The sequence below is a fragment of the Poecilia reticulata genome, chromosome 11 (assembly GCF_904066995.2).
Source record: "Poecilia reticulata chromosome 11, P_reticulata-male-v2, whole genome shotgun sequence".
Taxonomy (NCBI): domain Eukaryota; kingdom Metazoa; phylum Chordata; class Actinopteri; order Cyprinodontiformes; family Poeciliidae; genus Poecilia; species Poecilia reticulata.
In genome coordinates this window covers 28,836,813-28,857,095 of record NC_088840.1, presented here as the reverse complement: position 1 = coordinate 28,857,095, position 20,283 = coordinate 28,836,813, and the positions used below count along the sequence as shown (strand labels likewise).

The 20,283-nt window shown below is 43.5% G+C and overlaps 2 protein-coding genes across 3 annotated transcripts; both read left to right on the top strand.

Moving 5' to 3' along the window:
* Positions 1-768: 768 nt before the first annotated feature.
* On the top strand, positions 769-12,631 carry ddx61 (DEAD (Asp-Glu-Ala-Asp) box helicase 61). Its single transcript, XM_081612398.1, has 13 exons — positions 769-934; positions 2,100-3,058; positions 3,139-3,243; positions 4,208-4,337; positions 4,415-4,561; positions 6,236-6,330; positions 6,405-6,527; positions 7,148-7,276; positions 7,365-7,481; positions 8,142-8,205; positions 8,825-8,926; positions 9,550-9,773; positions 9,874-12,631. Exons 2-12 carry the CDS (start codon positions 2,837-2,839, stop codon positions 9,765-9,767), a joined length of 1,452 nt encoding a protein of 483 aa, XP_081468524.1. The 5' UTR covers positions 769-934; positions 2,100-2,836; the 3' UTR covers positions 9,768-9,773; positions 9,874-12,631.
* A 1,240-nt stretch (positions 12,632-13,871) lies between these two features.
* tomm40l (translocase of outer mitochondrial membrane 40 homolog, like) lies at positions 13,872-20,015 on the top strand. 2 transcript variants are annotated; one of them, XM_008422932.3, is made up of 10 exons: positions 13,872-14,395; positions 16,010-16,213; positions 16,282-16,349; positions 16,986-17,078; positions 17,157-17,258; positions 17,333-17,438; positions 18,146-18,268; positions 18,817-18,893; positions 18,958-19,060; positions 19,201-20,015. In XM_008422932.3, the coding sequence occupies exons 2-10, from the start codon at positions 16,021-16,023 to the stop codon at positions 19,338-19,340; spliced, it is 1,005 nt and encodes a 334-aa protein (XP_008421154.2). In that variant the 5' UTR covers positions 13,872-14,395; positions 16,010-16,020; the 3' UTR covers positions 19,341-20,015. The 2 variants fall into 2 exon arrangements, with proteins under 2 accessions (XP_008421154.2, XP_008421155.2); XM_008422933.3 differs by having other exon boundaries at positions 15,973-16,213.
* The last annotated feature ends 268 nt before the right edge of the window (positions 20,016-20,283 follow it).

The following is a 20,283-nucleotide window of genomic DNA, read 5'->3' as shown; positions in this document are numbered from 1 at the left end:
TCATGAAATAAAATACAAAATAAAGGATTAAATCAAATCTATAAATGAAGATTTAAAATGATGGAATAAAACTGAAAAATGAGAAAATAAAATTTAAAATATATAAATGAATCAAATTAAATTGAAAACGTATAAATGATTATTTTTTTTAGATAAATGAAATAATTGAAGATAAATTAGAAAATTAATCACTAAACCTGCAAGGAGATATTTTAGTATTAAATAAATAAATTAGGTAAAGCACATTTTCAGCAACAAGACTGTTCAAAGTGCTTTACATGAATTATAAAGGAATACAAACGAAAGACAAAACAGTAAAACTACACATTTTTAGTTAATTATGTTGTAATTATTTATTTCCTCATTTATTTATTTGTTGTTTTTGGCAGGATAAGTACTCCATACACTGCTAAATACCCAAGAGAAAGTTATCAGTAAATAAATGTCGCAAATTATAAAACAAGCTGAAGAATACTACGCTACAAATGGCTTAATTTAGCGCCCCCACCTGGTATAGATATGTAAAAACAATATACATATTCTGACTTTTAACTTCATAACGAACTCCTAAGTTCATAACATTTATACAGTTTGTAAAATCACATTGTAACAAAAAACATAATGAAATAAAACTGTTATTACTATAAAGTTTTCTTCTAATTCATAATGTAGACTGTTTTAATTCAGAGCTGTGGGTTCAGGGTACAAACAGCAGCCATACCCCAGTCTGGCGGCAGGTGGCAGCAACGTCACGCCAGACGCCAGATAATAAGCCGCAGGGATTCATCGAAGAAGAGGAGGCGACCATGTTGATTTAAAGGAAGAAGAAACACAATAGAGACGAATTATTTCAAGATATTTTCAGCTAATTTAGAAGAAAATTGTTAATTCACCGCACTCAGAGCACCGCTCGTACAGTAACGCAGCTTTTCAGGTATGTTTATCGGACTTTGGAGGGCTCATCGCCGGTTAAAACTCGGTTGTGGGCACGTTAGCTCCGTGCTAACGGCTCGCTGTTGTGTTGGATTTATGAAGCGTCAAATATTCATAATCAAATAAAGGTCAAAGTTTGTACAATATCATCAAAAATTTGGTTTTTACAACTTTGTCTGCATTTAAATGAGTAAGTTGTGTGGTTTTTGAGTCGAAGTGTGTGCGCTCGGATTTTAGTTTAAGTTTGTTTTAGCCGTTAGCTGCTAATGTCTTTCTTGACGCGCAGTTTCAACGCCACCTTGAAGCTTCTCGACTCAAATAGAACCAGAAACCCATCAGAACCCCCCACAAACTGGAATGTACGTTAATGTAAATTAACACATCAATTCAGAGATTAGTTTGAATTTGACTGTGGTTATTAAAGTTAAAGGAGACGTTAAGTTGTGTTAGCCGTAGCTTAAACAACGTGAGTCCTCCAACCTTCAGTGAGTCACTTTGTTTCTGTTTCTCAGTTGTTTTCTGTTTTCCAGCAGGTGTGTCCTGGATACACCTGCTGGGTTTACCTGCGAAGCATCAAAACAATAAACTCCACCGGCCTGCTTTGAGCTAACGGGCCCAAATTAAATTGAAAAGAGCAACGATTTGACTATTAAATTGATTTATCTGCAGTGCAAACAGCCTTTAAAGCAGAGATTCTTTTCAATCAGGTTTAGATACAAAAAAAGTGATTTTAAAATAATCAATTTCTGCATTTTTATGTAGAAATGGCCATAAAACTGTTTTCTGCTGAAAAAGTTATTTTACACATTTTTAAAAAAGTAGAAATTATGTTTAGTGACTCGTGTCTTTTCACCTTAAAGATGACCCTAAAACTGTTGATGCTGTTAAATGTTTGCTTCAGGTTTCTGAAAGAGGATCTGAGAAGAAAATTCTTGTTTTTAAAGGTGGTAGACAAATAAAACATCTGGACACATCCTGAGGTTGTTTTTCTGGTTTCACTGCCTCTGAACGTTAAACGTTTGGTTTTCAGTCGTTACGTCCTGATGAAGTTCTGTAACGTTTTACTCCTCAGTGTTTTTCGGGCAGAAAACGGAAGCGCCGTGGCTTTTTGAAAGTTGATAATTCATCCTTCCTGTTGGAGTCTGAAGTGTTTTGTTTGTTTCCAGGTGGGACGTTTGAGTCGTCGGTCTGGATCTTTTGGAGGCGGGGAGTTTGCGGCGCTGCACGCTTCGGGCCTACCGGATCATCCCTGCTGTCGACGGAGAGGAGGAGGAATAAAACCGGAGCACAACGGAAACGCACTGAGGACTACAAGGGCAGAAAGCTTCTCTGCTTTGGACTAAAATCCTTGTTGGATCTTAATTTTTTTTCCACACATGAAGCAACAGAACCTCTCCTAGTAGAGATAAATGAAATACTGGCTTTCTGGAGACGACCGTGTACAAAGTTGGACTTCCTGTTCTCTGGATCAGGGACATGCAGCAGCTCTCTGGGACTGGCAGTAAAAAGCAGAGATATTATTGACGATAGAAACTCATTTTGGTGCAGATTGCCTTGTTCTGTTTCAGGACTGGAACCACTTTGATGCTTGTTCACGTATAATTTTTCTATATCGTGGACGAGTCTATTTCTGCACATGGTTGCAGATTTCTCTTCATTTGGAAGAGTTTTTGTGTAAAAACTAGTTTTGTTTTTGTCGGCTGTGCAGCGGTCAGTGTGATGAGCTGCGGCTTCGTGTTTATATGTAAATATTACTGAGCCATTTCTCTGCAAAGCGCTTCGGACACACAGAGAATATTGTTGAACGCTTTATTAAACCTTAGGATTTTTTACTGACGACAGAATTTAAGAGGCAAAAATCTAAAAAAAAAAAACAAACAAACAAACAGAAGTTCAGGAAAAAATGGCAACAGCCCGAACGGAAAACCTCGGTCCGGTCGTGATGGGACTGAATAAGCAGAACGGGCAGCTCAAAGGACAGACCAAACCTGCTGCAGGACCCCCAGCATCAACTCAAGGAAAGAATCCAGCTGGGAGCAACCAGGACGGCGGAGGAATCAAGTTTGGAGACGACTGGAAGAAATGCCTACAGCTCCCCCCGAAGGACAACAGGGTCAAAACCTCAGTGAGTGTCGGCTCGGCCGCCGCAAGCCCGGTTCGATTTGGGACGGCCGGTTCTGATGTTGTGTTTGTGTTCTGCTGCAGGACGTCACGGCAACCAAGGGCAACGAGTTTGAAGATTACTGCCTGAAAAGGGAACTCCTGATGGGAATCTTTGAGATGGGCTGGGAGAAACCGTCACCGATCCAGGTTCAGCTTCAACGCTTCGCTTTTCGAAAACGGAAAATTAATTTAGTTTTCCTGGTTTCTGGAAGGTGCAGACAGAAACAGACGCTTTTCATCCACATGAAGACTCAGTTTTACGTCACTAAAAATCATTTACGAAAGCTCAGACCAAAGTGGAGATTTGAGAAAACTCTGGTTGGCGTGTGTTCATGGAAAACAGATTTATGGTCCAGTGCAGTATGCAAAAAACAACGGGCCAATGTTTCCACATATTTATGTGGCTGCCAGTCAACATCGTCTTGTTTTATTAACTTTATATTCTAATACATTGTTTAAAAGTAGCTTAATCTGTATATCCGTCCACACATGAACCTCCTGGCACCATGTTTAATTCCTGACAGGAAGTTGTGTTGTTTTTTTTACACAGTCTGATTGGCTGACAGGTCTCAGCTTAGGGCTACGCTGCCCCCTGTGGGTTTGGCGTGTTTAAATCGACGCCCAGGGGCGAATTTGGGTGGAAACCTTTTTAAAACTGATCATTTGTGTACAGTATACTTTTAAACGATAATAATATTCTTTTAAGATGTGGAAAAGCCTCGATGCAGTTCTGAAACTTGCTAATAGAGCTGCAGCTAACCAACTGATGGTTCCGTTATGAAGCTTAAAGTCGGTTTGAAACATAAAACCTGATATTATCAGCTGGCTGACTTGTAAATTAAGCTGGTCACTTGATGTTAATTTAGTGTATTTGGTGCGGTTTGGATGCTGCAGTTCTCCTCCTAACCAGTAGGTGTCACTATTGAAAACTTGAGGGTTTCTCAGGCGGAATGGGAAGGCCGTTTTAATTTATCTGCTTGACTGTTTTGGTGCTTTCAGTGTTTGTTTGCTCCGTCGCACAGAAGCAGATTTGAAAACGTCACTTGTTCATTCAGCGGTTGGAGTCTGAGGTTTCCTCCGATTGGTGGTGATGATGTCATTTCCTCTGCAGGAGGAGAGCATTCCCATCGCGCTGTCCGGGCGCGACATCCTGGCGCGAGCGAAGAACGGGACGGGGAAAAGCGGCGCCTACCTGATCCCGCTGCTGGAGCGGATAGACCTGAAGAAGGACCACATACAGGGTGAGTCCGCCCCTCCCCCGCCCGCTGCTGCTGCCCGCGGGGAGCCGTCACTGACGTTTCTCTGCGCTCTGCTGCAGCCATCGTCATGGTGCCCACACGGGAGCTGGCGCTGCAGATGAGCCAGATCTGCATCCAGCTCAGCAAACATCTGGGCGGAGTCAAAGTGATGGCGACGACCGGAGGAACCAACCTGAGGGACGACATCATGCGCCTGGACGAGACGGGTAACATTCACTCATTCATCCAGGAAAAATCTGTTATTCGTTCACTCATCCAGGCCAAATGCATTCATTCATTCATCCAGGCCAAATCCATTCATTCATTCACTCATCCAGGCCAAATCCATTCATTCATTCATTCACTCATCCAGGCCAAATTCATTCATTCATTCATTCATTCATCCAGGCCAAACCCATTCATTCATTCATCCAGGCCAAACCCATTCATTCATTCATCCAGGCCAAACCCATTCATTCATTCATCCAGGCCAAATCTATTCATTCATTCATCCAGGCCAAATCCATTCATTCATTCATTCATCCAGGCCAAATCCATTCATTCATTCACTCACTCATCCAGGCAAAATCTATCATTCATTCATCCTGGCCAAACCCATTCATTCATTCATCCAGGCCAAACCCATTCATTCATTCATCCAGGCCAAATCTATTCATTCATTCATCCAGGCCAAATCCATTCATTCATTCATCCAGGCCAAATCTATTCATTCATTCAGGCAAAATCTATTTATTCATTCATTCATCCAGGCCAAACCCATTCATTCATTCATTCATTCATTCATCCAGGTCAAACCCATTCATTCATTCATCCAGGCCAAATCCATTCATTCATTCATCCAGCAAAATCTGTTATTCATTCATTCATTCATCCAGGCAAAATCTATTATTCCTTCACTCAGCAAATTTCTGCTCTTTGAAGAGTTGGTTTTTGAAAACTCTGAATTCTTCAGGTTTCCATAGCGACAGCAGGGCGGCCATCTTGTTTGACAAGCGACTGAATTCTGGTCAAATGTGTGGAGGAACATCAGGGCCAGGCTCAGACTTTATGTCATTTAATGACCAGAATAAATGCAGATTTGATCCGTTTAACTGTTTCATCTGCTGTTTTACTGTGTTTTGAGTTTAATTTTTAATTCATTATTGTGGGCTCACTTTATTTTTGTTTTCTTTTATAACTGGCAACATATTATTTGTATAATTGTTCTAGATTCCAAAAAAATCTTTTTATTTTATTTTATTTTTTTACCCGTATTTATAGTCACACTTGTAGTTTTTCACTGTTGTGTGTTTGTCCAATCACAGTACAGTAAATCTGAGAATTTCAATATGAAAACTAACATTTGGGGTCAGTTTTAGTGAGAACAGAAATACTTTAATCTTTTAACACTTTAGCATCAACTTCACTGCAAAAACACACAATTTCAAGTGTTTTTGACCTTAAACTTTTTTTATCCAGCCTGTTCTCCGTCAGTAATGATTGAATATTGATATTAATGAAATAATCTGCTAGCGGAACTAGAACTTTTTTTTAAAAATCAATATTAGGAACTATTTTGATAAAACGGCTCCGATATCGTGTGTAAGTTAGTTTTGTTTATTTCAAATGTGCCGAGATATTTGCAGTAGAAGCTAAACGGAAACAGTCGTTAATATTTAGTGTTTATCATCAGCAGCAGGACTGTTTAAATAACTGAGCTGCCCTTTTTTTTATCGCAATTTTAAGACGTCTTCTCTGGGAAACTAAATTCTTGAAGCCTGACTCTAAAACTCACAGAAAAGACAAAATGAAAGCCGCTCTTTGAAAATATATTGTCATTTCTAGCTTTATTGTTTGCTTAGAGAAAATAAAAAGTGTTTTAATGGAGCTTCTGCTTGCAGTGCACGTCGTCATCGCCACGCCCGGCCGCATCCTGGACTTGATAAAGAAAGGCGTGGCGAAGGTGGACCGGGTCCAGATGATGGTGATGGACGAGGTAACCGTGACGACAGCCCGTCTGTGTCGCTCGCTCTGGAGCGCAGCGTTGACCTTCCTCCTCCTCTTCCTCAGGCGGACAAGCTGCTCTCTCAGGACTTCGTGGTTCTCATCGAGGACATCATCAGCTTCCTGGCCAAGAACCGGCAGATCCTGCTCTACTCCGCAACCTTCCCCATCAGCGTCCAGAAGTTCATGGTGAGTCAGCCGGACGGGCCTCTCCGCAGCCGTACGGTTTTCCCTGGAAGGGCGCGGGAAGGAGTTTGAGTCAAAGCTAAAGGTTCAAACGTCGGGAGGTCGAATCCAGGATTCCCAGATCTGGACCAGAATTAGAGGCATAAACTTCCAAACTCTCCCAGGAAATAACGTAAAATAAATGAAATTTAAAAAAATCCCAGATAATTCTGTGAATTTTTCTACCAACACAGGAATGTGTAAATCATTTCAGATCCAAAATAGAATAAGAACCCAGTTCAGATTATTTTAGTTTTAATCGCTCAGCGTTCAGACATAAATGATAAATATATAAACTTTACAGCAAATAAAATGAAGACAAAACAAAACAACTAAAAAATCAGCCATTGTTATCAGATCAGAATCTCTTGTTTGTCCTGCAATGCATCCTGGGAAAAGGCGGGCCGGGTCCAGGGAAACGACGGACGCAGGTGGAGGAGACACATCTGTGATGTGGTCGGCACAAAGTCACTCCAGGGGCCACAACTGGCCCCCGCACCACACTTTGGACATCCCTGCCTGTCATTGCCTCTTCCTGGGGTAAATGTCTGATCCATGTTCTGGTTCTGGTTCTGGTTCTGCAGGTGAAGCACCTGCAGAAACCGTATGAGATCAACCTGATGGAGGAGCTGACCCTGAAGGGCATCACCCAGTTCTACGCCTACGTGACGGAGCGCCAGAAGGTCCACTGCCTCAACACGCTCTTCTCCAGGGTAACGCCGCCGGCCCGCCAAAGACCCGCGCCGTGGCTTTAAGAACCGGGTCGAGCTCTGACGGGTCTGCTCTCTGTTCTGGTTGCAGCTGCAGATCAACCAGTCCATCATCTTCTGTAACTCCACCCAGAGGGTGGAGCTGCTGGCCAAGAAGATCACGCAGCTGGGATACTCCTGCTTCTACATCCACGCCAAGATGATGCAGGTCCTGCCCTGGTTCAGGTCCTGACCATGGTCCTGGTTCTGGTCCTGGTCCAGGTCCTGCCCTGGTCCAGGTCCTGACCATGGTCCTGGTCCTGGTCCTGACCATGGTCCTGGTCCTGGTCCTGGTCCTGGTTCTGGTCCTGACCATGGTTCTGGTCCTGGTTCTGGTCCTGACCATGGTTCTGGTCCTGGTTCTGGTCCTGACCATGGTTCTGGTCCTGGTCCTGGTCCTGGTCCTGGTTCTGGTCCTGACCATGGTTCTGGTCCTGGTCCTGACCATGGTCCTGGTCCTGGTCCTGGTTCTGGTTCTGGTCCTGACCATGGTTCTGGTCCAGGTCCTGACCATGGTTCTGGTCCTGGTTCTGGTTCTGGTCCTGACCATGGTTCTGGTCCTGGTCCTGGTTCTGGTTCTGGTCCTGACCATGGTTCTGGTCCTGGTCCTGACCATGGTCCATGGTTCTGGTCCTGACCATGGTCCTGGTTCTGGTCCTGACCATGGTCCTGGTCCAGGTCCTGGTCCTGGTTCTGGTCCTGACCATGGTTCTGGTCCTGGTCCTGACCATGGTCCTGGTCCTGGTCCTGGTTCTGGTTCTGGTCCTGACCATGGTTCTGGTCCAGTCCGTCTGGGTCTCTGTTCTGACAGGCCCCTGTCTGTTTTCAGGAGTACCGGAACCGCGTGTTCCATGACTTCAGGAACGGACTCTGCAGGAACCTGGTCTGCACCGGTGAGTCTTCACTCCACCTGGAATCCTTGAAATCCTTGAAATCCCTGGAATGTTTTTCCTTTCCGCGGTTTGGAAACATCCAAACACAGTTTGGCAGTAAAGTTGATCAAAAGCCTAAATTTGTTTAAAACATATTTTCATTCAGCAAATAAAAATAAATTTTCTCTCCATCTGAAGTGGAATCAGATTCAAATCGACTAAAATCACCAAATTATTTCTGTTTTGTGTTGAAGTTGAAGGTCGTTTGCCTTGAAATTAGTTTTTATTATTTCTGTGTGATGAATGATTATTTATTACCCATAATGATTTATTGATAACCTTTTATAATGTTGTTGAAATGGGTGATTTTTTTCCTTCTGACTCCGTTTGCTGTTGGAGACATTTAGAAACATTTTGTTAAATTTTATTTACTAAAACCACCACAAGAAATTAGCAGTTTATAAAAAATCCTATAATTAATTTAAATTATGTACTTTTAGTTTAATTCTTTCTGAAAAACTGTGGGACTTTCCCTGAAAATGCTTGAATTGTTGGAGTTTCTCATGTGCGAGCAGCAGATTGAGTGAAATGTGACGTATTTTTTGGAAACGTTTTCGGTTTTGGGTCCTTCCTGCTGCAGATCTCTTCACCAGAGGAATCGACATCCAGGCTGTGAACGTCGTCATCAACTTCGATTTCCCTAAAAACGCAGAAACGTACCTGCATCGCATCGGGAGGTCCGGTGGGTGGACGAGTCCGGAACCGATGCGGAACCTTTCGGTTTTCACGTGGAGCCTTTTGCTGACGCATTGTTTTTTATTTCGCTTAATTTGTGACCAGAACCAGAAATTATTATGTTCAGGTTGGAGAACTATGAACTGGAAACGTTAATTTCAACTTTCATAAAAATAATTAATTCATTCTGTAGCTAAAAAATAAAAATTGTGCTTCTATGAAAAAGTAAACATTCATTAGAAATTTTAAAAAAATAAAATATGTGAACAAATGGTTAATTTTTATACAAAATTATATAAATAGTGACATTTTCAGATTTTTCTGTTTTATTTAAAATGGCGAATTAAAGATAAATTGATATTGCTTTTTTATTTTTTATATTGATTTTGAATAAATGCATAAGATTTAAAAATCGTCTTTAGTTTTTAGATCATTTTTTAAAAAAAGGTTTATAAATGTTAATGTCTTTTTTAATTTTAATAAATTCTATAAATATATTTTTCATGCTTTTTAAAAATATTTTTATTAGTTAAAATACTATAAGACTTAATGGTAGTAAATTAGTAGTCATTAGCCGACCCTACGCTGGGCGCTGCCGTGACCTTGACCCTCTGTTTCCATGGTAACCAGGGCGGTTCGGCCACCTGGGCCTGGCCATCAACCTGATCACCTCGGAGGACCGCTTCAACCTGAAGGCCATCGAGGAGCAGCTGGTGACCGACATCAAGCCCATCCCCAGCAGCATCGACAAGAGCCTCTACGTGGCCGAGTACCACTCCGGGCCCGTTGCCGACGGCGACGAGGACGAGGCGGAAGTGAAGCCGCCGCGCCAGCAGGACAGCACCTAAAACAAGGTGGCTAACCGTTTCCACTTCCTGCTCTGTACTTCCTGTTCCCGCTGCAGCAGTCTGGTGTCTCCCGGCCGTCCTAACCGGAGCGTTTTCTCCTCCGCAGAGCGCCGTGACACTCCGGGCTTCGCCAGACGTCTTCGCTCCACGCTACTCTTCATCATCTTCCTCCTCATCCCTCGCTTCCAGAACCTTCCGGCTGGTTCCTCACAGTTCTGCTTGTTGTTCTGCACCGGCTCCAAACTGGACTCCAAAAACCGGGTCGTGCACGCCCGCCGCCCCCTCACCCGCCCCCCTGATGCCGCCGCCGCCGCCGCCGTTCTCACTTAAGTGCCTTACTTCCTCCCTGGTGCACGCTCCCCTCCCGTCCTGCTGCAGCAGCAGAGCACAAGCAGCAACCCGTCGCAGCGCCCGTTATGCAACAGACCCACAACCCGCCACCTTGTCCTGCCCGGACGCCGCTCTCCGAGGCGTCGCAATAAAAAAATGGCAGCTTTCTTTAAACGCAGCGCGACGTTGTTTCCCCTCATGAATCATAAGAACGAGCCGAAGCGCAGAAACTTCCTGCGTGGATCTGACGGCGTGCCATCGAGCAGCTCCTGTTTTTACTGTGAACCGCTGCAGCAGAAACCTCCGACCCGCTCAGTCGACTTTCTGGGTCGACTGAGCGGGTCCGTTAAGAACGGGTCCGGTCGGCGCCGGTGCAGAACAGCAGCTGAAACTTCCCGTCCCGTTTAGTTTTCCGTCTGGTTTTCAGTTGAGACGCGTCGGAAGCCCAGACGTGTCGCGCGTAGTTGAATGTATTAGATGCCAATGTTTGTTCTGCAGCCCGGACCGGGCTCCCCCAGCCCGGTTCTGAGCCCAGGCCCGGATAACGCCGCAGTTTGTTGCAGTGAATCTGAAGAACGTTTGGTTCTGATTGGATCTCCGTGTAAATTTGAAGCCAAACTTGTGAGTTTTTTCCCAGTTTTCCACCAGAACCAAACTGCGGCGTTATCCGTGAACTGGACTCGGCTTTGAGCCCAGAAACTTCTGAACTTTTTTTTTTTTTTTTTGCTGCTGAGTGAAACTGGTTCAGGTTTTCTTTTCCTGACGGACCAGGGAGCGATGAAACCAGCTCCGGCTCTACCGGACCACGCTAGACGGGTTCCCCCCTCCTGCAGCAGCAATAACTTTTCCTTTTCCTGCTCGGATCCGGTTTGTTGGTTTCGGAACAATGTGAGGTTTCGTTTGGACTCGGCAGGATTGTAGCATCTCTGAACAGGCAGCTGGGGTTTCTCTCTGTCCTCCCCTTACAGAGCATCACTAATGATTTAAAAAAAACATAAAAAAATATTTCTTTGCTTTTAAGATGATTTTTTTGTTGCTTTCGCTGGTTCTGATGGGAGCCGGATTTTTTCCAGAAACCAAGTGTTTAATCGGAAGCTCGCCGCGCATCTTAAGGCTCCTCTCTGGTACTTAAATCAGGACACAAACCGATGATCTGAAATAGTTTTTACACCAAAACGTTTTTGTTTCAAGTGCCGGACAGAGCGCGGAGTCGGACCAGAGCGGTTCTGGAAAGATCTGCGACGGTTTTCCTTGTTCTGACTGAGGTGTTCAAACGGGAAAACCACAAACTTCGTTTCCAGTTTCTGATTAAAACTAGAAAATGTTTGGCTTCATCGGAGGAGGAGGAGGTTTTAGTTTTTTGTTTTCTTGAAACTGATTTTCAGGATTGAAGCAAAACCAAAAAAAGTGAATGTGGGTCAGAGGTGAGAGTGTTTGAGAGCCTGTGTGTGTGTGTGTGTCTCTGTGTGTGTGTGTCTGTGTGTGTGTGTGTGTGTGTCTGTGTGTCTCTGTGTGTGTGTGTGTGTGTGTCGCTTCGTGTGTGTGTGTGTCTCTCTCTCTGTGTGTGTGTGTGTGTGTGTGTGTGTGTGTGTGTGTGCGCGCACAGTGGATGGGATTCGCCACATGCAGTTTCCGCTGAGCCGGGAACAAAATCGGGACGACAGAAGAAACGTGAAGCTGCATGTCGGCGATTCCGTTTGTTTTATCGGATGTCTGATCAAACATCGGATGTGACGTCGGATCAGACGCCTTGTCGTCAGGGATGTGATCTTTGTTGAGTTTTCCGATCTGCCACCTCCTCCAGACGAGATATTTTCCTTTTTTATCTTGTTTTTTTTTTTGTTTTTTTCTGATCACATCCCTGACGATCAATCAATCATCATCATCTCCTCTGGGATCCAGGTCTAGGATCCAAACTCTCTGCTTTATTCCGATTTAACGTAATTTCCAGAAGCTAAGCTAAATATTCCTGCTCAAAGGGAATTCTGGACCATAACGCGATCTTTCTCCATCCCTGGAGCTTTAAAAAGATCCGATTGTTTTCGTGGGATTGGGAACCGGAGGAGGTCATGATGATCGTTTTGTCTGTCGACTCGTTTTGTGTTTTTGTGTCGGAGCGCCGACAGGGGGGGTGGGAGGGAATCTGGGATAAAACTAAATCCAGAACTGGAACCGGGTCCATGCGAATTCCTAAAGGAGGAAAATGAACCAAACTCAAACTTCTGACTCCGTGATGTGGATTTCTCTCTAAAGTTCAATTGGATTCCCAGACTTGCTGCACTGATTTAAACTCACCTGCTGCTGGAGGCTTCATGATTGGAAAACGGCCTCCAGCTTTTCCTTCATTTAGGACTTTTTGCTCAGGAAGTCGGTTTGTTTTCCTCCACAAAAAAAAAAAAAATGTAAAAGTTTGATTGGATAATGTAGAAAACTGTAATTTTGCTCATTTTGACTTGACCAATCTGCCCTCTACTGGTGTAACATGGAAAAAACATGCAGAGACTTAAAAATTCAATAAATTGGCCTGAACATTATTTCTTTGTCCTGTTTGGTTTTTATTGCAAAGACTTTAATAAGCAGCTTCACGTTGAGATTATGAATGAAATTAATTGAACGGTTTATGTCTTGTTTTCAGAAATGTTCCGGACCGGTTTGGTTGCAACCATTTTGTCTTAATCTGGGTCATGTGGTCAGTTTACTGTCCATCATCCACTCAGTTAACATTTTATTGTGTTGCATTCATTACGGAGGCCTCCAGGGGACATGTGGAGTTTTTTTTCTTTTGCGTTCCGTCGCAATAATCTACTGATCAGTTCATGAGGCATAATCGATACTGTAAGCCTTTCTTACGGTGGCCGCCGTACTTTCTGCTTTAATACAATGTTATGTAAGGTTTTCCCATGGATGTTAACATCTCGTTGTGAAAAATATATTTTTCTTTAGTATAGAAAGGCTCAACAAACCTATGATAAAAACAGAAACTTTCCGTAAGTAGGAAAGAAATAAAAACGCATCTAAACTATTTGGATTATTTCCTGGTTATTATCGCAGGTAATCAATCATCTGATTGTGTCTGAATGGTTTAAATCTGCTTTCAGTCCATCTGAGCCTGAAGACATAAACATGCAGTAAATAAATCGATTTTCAATCAGTTTTCTGCACCAAAGCGTTAATAATAATAAACACGTTTTATTATAAAACACAGCAAACTAATGGTGGTAGAGCCGCACTGGGTTAACTGGGAATCTCATCTGTATCGATCAACTCCAAACATCTTTGTTCTGTCACAATTATCGATTTATTTAATTTTGATTATCATGCTCCAAACTTTGCGAGGACTGACCACCGAACACCCGCTTCCTCAAACACAGAGCCAGCAGCCAATCACCTTCCCATTCATCCTGGTGACGTCACGCCCACATCGACACGCCCACCACCAGGTGTCAAAGCCGCTGCTCCTGTCAGATCAATAATTATTTAATTCATATGGCTCCTCAGTGAAAACGTGTTTATTATTATTAACTCTTTGGTGAAAAAAACTGATTGAAAATCGATTTATTTACTGCATGTTTATGTCTGTTAAGGTTAAAATGGAAGCAGCTCTTTAAACTACTCGGACACAATCAGATGATTGATTACCTGCGATAATAACTCAATAGTCCATGGGAAAACCGCACATAAGCTCGTATTAAAGCAGAAAGTACGGCGGCCACCGTAAGAAAGGCTTACAGTATCAATTACGCCGCATGACCTGATCAATAGATTATTGCGAGGGAACGCAAAAGAAAAAAAATTCCCCATGTCCCCTGGAGGCCTCCGTACATTCATATCCAGTTTTGTCCGTAACAAATGAAAGACGCCAAGGAGAAGCTCCGTCACCAGCAGAACCGAGGTTTTCCTGCCGCCATTCCCTCCTTTAACCGTTTCTTTCTCCAATTTGACTCGCGCCGCCGAATTTCAGCCCGTCCAATCAGAGAGCTCAGCTCCTACTGCGTCAAGGGGTCTTTGCTACGCTCAGCCAATAGAATTCGAGCATGACGAGCTACACTCAGTTTGAGCTCTCAGTAGCGCCGCCATGTTGTGAGGGGCAGAGTTGTGTGTAACTGGTGATTAAACGGAAGAAACGACCTTTTCAGGGGGTTTATGACCATCTGTAAACCACACCGCGTTTCTTACTAAAGGAAGAAAATTACGGACAAGCTGTTTGGACAAATCATTATTGCTCTTGTGCGTCACACCCGCTTTTTCCGGCGTTGTGGACTGGACTTTTGGCCGCATCCTCCGCTGGAAACCTCAATGTGAGTGAAAAAAACACAAATAGTTTGATTTTTTTTTAGCTGCAGCTCGACTCGTTTAGCTCAGGTTTGGTCTCGGTGCCCCGTCATTCAGGCTTTACCTGCAGCTGAATCTGATTCTCCACCAGAAGCGGGTCATGGGTCGGGATGGGCCGCCGTTCAATATGTACCTGAGATAATAAGTATGATTCACCTGTCCCACTAATGCTGCAATTAATGACTTTCTGTCAATTATTCTGGCGATTATTATTAGTAATATTAGTATATTATTATTATTAGTAGTATAATGGTTCAAAATATACATTCTGACTCAATTTTAAAGACTTCCTTGAGCAACAGAAGCATCAATAATATAAGATCAAACAGCATTTCGTTCCTTAAGAGCCTGGTGTCGCTAATTAGCAACATACCTACATTTACAATAATGGTAGGTGCAATGTTCACATTTATAATCTCTAAATAATTTACCACCTGAATGATTATTTTTGTACAATTGGATATCAATTCAGGGCTGCACAGTGGTGCAGTTGGTAGAGCTGCTGCCTTGCAGCAAGAAGGTTCTGGGTTCGATTCCCGGTCTTTCTGCATGGAGTCTCCATGTTCTCCCTGTGCATGATGGGTTTTCTCTGGGTACTCCGGTTTCCTCCCACAGTCCAGAAACATGACTGTCAGGTTAATTGGCCTCTCCAAATTGTCCCTACGTGTGTGTGTGTGCATGGTTGTGTGTCTCTGTGTTGCCCTGCGACAGACTGGTGACCTGTCCAGGTGACCCCGCTTCTCGCCCGGAACGTTGGCTGGAGAGGCAGCAGCACCTCCTGACCCCACTGAGGGACAAGGGTGTTAGAAAATGGATGGATATGATTTATAGTTTTTTCTCCCCCTCCCTCCTTTTCTCCCAAAAACTAGATTAAAAGTTCAGTCTGGTGTTTTGGTCTCAACTAAATGTTTTGGGAAGGACAATTTTGTTTACAAAAACTCCATAATTCATTTTATTTGTTTATTTTGGGTATTTAAAATGTCTTCCGGTTCCTGTGTTGAATTTGAAGTTTATTGATGTTTGATAATCTGTTCTACCTGAAAATGGTCTCCAAACAGCAATATTATCGTTTATCGTGATAACTTCCAGGACAGTTTATCGTCCAGCAGCATTTGGCATCATGATATTTGGATCTCAAAGATCAATAATCTTTAATTTTGTAAAACGTTACATTCTGAACTTGAACATATTTTAAATATATAAAATAAAACACAACCAAACATTGAAACAATTGAAACCATGGATAAAAATTTATTCTGAAGTCTCTGCAAATGAAATTGCCCTTTAAAAAATATCATGAAAGGAAATTATCAAGCTCATTTTAATTGATTATTGATTGATTGATTATTGCCACAGGCTTGCTTGCTTTTAAGGATCGTTAAAATTTCTGTCCTGGTTCCCATGTTTGTCTTTACTCTCCGTGTTGGACCTCTGAACCTTTCCACTCCTCACTGCTGACCAGCTGGCTGAAAGAAGCAACACATTTTGTGCCAAGATATTTTTCAAACCCAACTGTCTGTCTGTCTGTCTGTCTGTAACCCAGATCCTGTTCTGGGTTGTTGTGGTCTTTCTCTCCTCAGCGTCTCCCAGGATGGGCAGCGTTTTAGCCGCCCCGCCACCGCCATCGGCTGCCTCCCCGGCGCCGCCGCCACCGCTGCTGCCTAGAGGCTTCGGGTTGCTTCTGTTCCCTCCTCCTCCTGCGACCGGATTCAGACCGCCGCGGGAGGCGAAGAACGTTCTGCCCAACCCCGGAGAGTTTGATGAGTGTCATCAGAAATGTAAAGGTAACCGAAGCGGCGCGTCTGAAGACGCTGCGCTGCGGCTGGAGGTAACCTGAAGCTCTTCTCCTCAGAGGTTTTCCCGACGCAGGTGAACGGAGTCCGACTCGTCCTGAACAAGGCGCTGAGCAAACACTTCCAGGTCCGTTTGAGCTTAGGGAGCAGCACATGTCGGCTCTCAGACGATTGACGGGTTGTTAAAATAAGCAAATCAATCATTAGCTGGAGAATAGATGCTCCAATAACGGTCAGTTACTGGAAGAACAACATATTCAGAGCAGCAATTAAGCCAAAAATGTACAAAAAACAAACATTTTGCATTTAAGATGAATAACAAAGAAATGTGAAGCCACAACTTTAAGTGGCAGTTTTAGCAAAAGTTTGTTAGAAAAAGAATAAAGATCAGTTTTCTAACAAAGTGTTTGATTTAAATCTGAACATCGACTCCAGTTGATAAAAGGATTTTAGTTTTTCTGTCGTGAGTTAAATGAGCTTTTCTTGCTTCAGGTCTGATAGATTTTACCAGATTTTTCTAATAGTTTTTATTTTTCAATAAAGTTTGGCTTATATTTTATATAATAAATAAAATGAAACGGTGAGATTTTTCGTTAAATCTGTGTTTTGTTCTTGGACCAGTCAGGTGTGTGAGAGAACATTTAAAATCTCCAAAGTGCTGCAGCAGCTTGGAAACGTTTCCCGATTCGTGTCTGAACCGCGTTGAGCCCAGAAACTCCACGTTTTAATCGGCCGTGTTGTTTTCCAAACCGGGTCCTTCCAGGTGCATCATTCTCTGCAGCTCAGCTCCACAGAAGACTCCAGCTACAAGTTCGGAACGATGTTCGTCGGATCCGGTCAGGCCGGTCCTGCCGAGGTACGCGGCAGTAAAACCCGACTCCTGTCCCGTGTTTGGGTTTTGAACTGGATGTGAGTCGTCGTTTCTCCGGTTCAGTTCTACCCAGTCATGGTGGGCGACGTGGACGGCAGCGGCAGCCTGAACGCTCAGGTCATCCATCAGGTCACCGACAGGATCCGGTCCAAAGTGGCCTTCCAGGTGAGCAGAACCGCTCCGCTTCGCCGTGGTTCTGGTTTTCTCTCCAGCTGCTGACGGAGTAAATCTGTCGTCAGACCCACCAGCAGACGTTCGTGACCTGGAAGGCCGACGCCGAGTTCCGGGGCGAGGATTTCACGGCGGCGGTCGCCTTCGCCAACCCAGACGTCCTCGACGATTCTGGTACCAGGCTGCGTGGTTCTGCTCCAGGTGGCAGGATGACGGGAAAGACTTTTTCCCTCCACTGCATCCTGAACAACCCATTAGCATTTCGATAGCATCTTATGGTTGCCATGGAGATGGGGTTGGACAATAAATCAATAACAACGTATATATTGTGTTGTTTACATGTAATATCATTATGATTAATAATTTCACTGAACTCTGTGATGTAGGCAGAGGAAAGGCTTTAGCCGCTAAACCGCTAACATTTAGCTAAGCTAACTGGGTGGCTTCGACTAACTCACTCGCTCTTTGGTTGCCTAGCAACAACCTACTGGATAACAGGCAGTTTCAAGTTCTTCCCCCAATTTTGGTTGCCTAGCAACAGCTGCGCAGCAGCAGTTTCAGGTTTGCCTCATAACTGCTAAAGAAAATGTAAAAACAACGACGTGAAGTGAGAACTGGATGAAACAGAGCAGGTTCTGCAGCATTTCAGATATTTAAAACAAGAACTAATCAATAATTATTGACCTCCACTGATATGAAAGGATTGTGATGTGATGGTTTCATCGTCCAGCGCTGCATGGTTTAAACCGTTTACGCCAAAAGATGTTGTCTTGTAGCCATTTCCTGATTTGCGATGATCTACGTCCTCCTACCTGACGGCCATGTTCTCTCGTCTTTCCCATTTTGAGTCTGGTGTGCGTTTCCTGCTGTGTTGCCATCAGGGGTCGTCATCACACACTACCTCCAGTCCGTAACTCCGGCTCTGGCGATGGGAGGACAGCTGGTGTACCAGCGTCGGCCCGGAGACGAGGCGGCCTTCATGTCGCTGGTGGGCAGGTACACAGGTGAGGCTAGGTTGTTAGCTTAGCATAATTCAGCAGCGAGGCGGTTCAAAGAGCCATGACAGAATAAGGAAAAGCTAAAGCGCTAATTTCAACCATGCTGATACCGATGATGAGAAAATTAATAAAAATATTCTAAATAAAAAAGAAAAACTCATGATTTTCTCCATTTATTTAAATGTCTAAAGCACTAAATAAAAACTAGCTCCTCTGCTAATGGTGCAAGGAAGTGATGGAGAACTGCAACCTGAATGAAAAGATGATACAAATAAATAAAATACAACAAAAAATGATGATGAAGGATTAAAAACAATATGATCTTTTTCAGTTGGGTAAAATTAGCTCTGCCGTTAGCGCGTTAGCGGACGTCTTCCCCCACTCATCCTGCTTCTCGTTCTCCTGGCACCAGGAGGACTGAACCCTCACCTGTCCGCTCCAAGGAGAAGTTACCTGTTGATGTGAACCAGTCTCAGTTCTTTAGGTCGGACTGGAACCAGTCCAGTACTGGGCCAGAATCCAGATCCGTTTTCTGTTTACGTCTCTCTCTACAGGAAGTAACTTCGTCGGCGCGCTGACCCTCGGCTGGGCCGGAGTTCAAGCGTCGTACTACCACAGAGCCAGCGATCAGGTGACCTCTGACCCCGTGGCGTCGCCGTCCACGTTGCGCTCCTCCTGAACGTCTCTCTGTGCAGCTGCAGCTCGGCGTGGAGCTGGAGGCCGGCTCCTTCTGGGAGGACAGCAGCGTGACGTTCGGCTACCAGCTGGATGTTCCCAAAGCTCACCTGCAGTTCAAAGGTCAGCGAGCTTCACATACCTGTTGATGCTCAAGTTTCTGTCATTTCAGTTAAAAAATCTGCATAAAATAACAAATCTGTTGTAAAAAATAACAAAGATGATAAACTGGAGGAGTTTCTTCTTCTGGGTTTTGCCTCCAGGTGTGATCAGCAGCAACTGGGTCGTCGGAGCGACGCTGGAGAAGAAGCTCCTCCCCCTTCCTCTCTCCCTGGTGCTCTGCTCCTTCCTGAACCACCAGAAGAACAAATTCCACTGCGGCTTCGGTGTGATGATCCGCTAGCGCCCCCTGCCCCTCTGCCTGATTACTGCATCCAGCTGTTGGTTCTGGATAAAGTTCAGCAGAGACTTCCTGTTCTGGGTCTAACTCCTGGGTTTTTGGTTGTTTTTAATGGAAACCTTCTTTTGTTATTAAGTAAACATAAATTCATGAGGTTCAAAGCTGTAGGATCAGCCGTCTGGAAAGTTACACTGTAAAAAATTAGCAGCAATATTTTGGGTTATTTAATCATAAGAGGAAAAACTGTGTTCGTTTTCCAGAGTCAGATTTTCTCCATGTTATTTATACTTTAGAAATGTTACAGTTCCAAACTAAATATGTAGTTCAGAAGCTAAATATCTGATTTGGAAACTGAATATTTAGATTCAAAGTATTCAGGTTCAAATTATTTATTTTCCAAATGAATTTAGCTTGGACCTAAATATTTAGTTCGCGAAGTGTAGTGAATGGCTTAAACAGCAACTATTTAAGCTAGCAGGCTAACTACGCATTTAGCTTGTTTACCAAATAATTGGTTACCATGGTAAATATTTAGTTTGTGAACTAAATATTACTTTACCAACAGCTGAGCTGTTTGTTCTCCGTCCTGATTGGTTCTGTCGCCTTTTTATTGCTGCTTCTGTTTAAATCTGAACGGACGAGACGGAAAAACCGTAAAATAAAACGTCTCATAAATGATTCTGTCTCTGTATCCGTCAGTCGGTTCTGGTCCAATTCTGCTGAAGCTTTGAAATATTCAAATTGATTCATGTTGGATTTACTCGGAAAGTTTAACACTCAAAATATTTTTAGTTTTTTTAAACTACGCTTTTATCAGATTGACATGAAATCATGTGAAATGAAGAAGAAGAAAAAAAAAAAGATTTTAAAATATTTAAAATGAATTTAGAACAGTGGTGCATCCTGCATGTTTTATTCTCCCTGGTGGTGAGAACAACATTTTCAG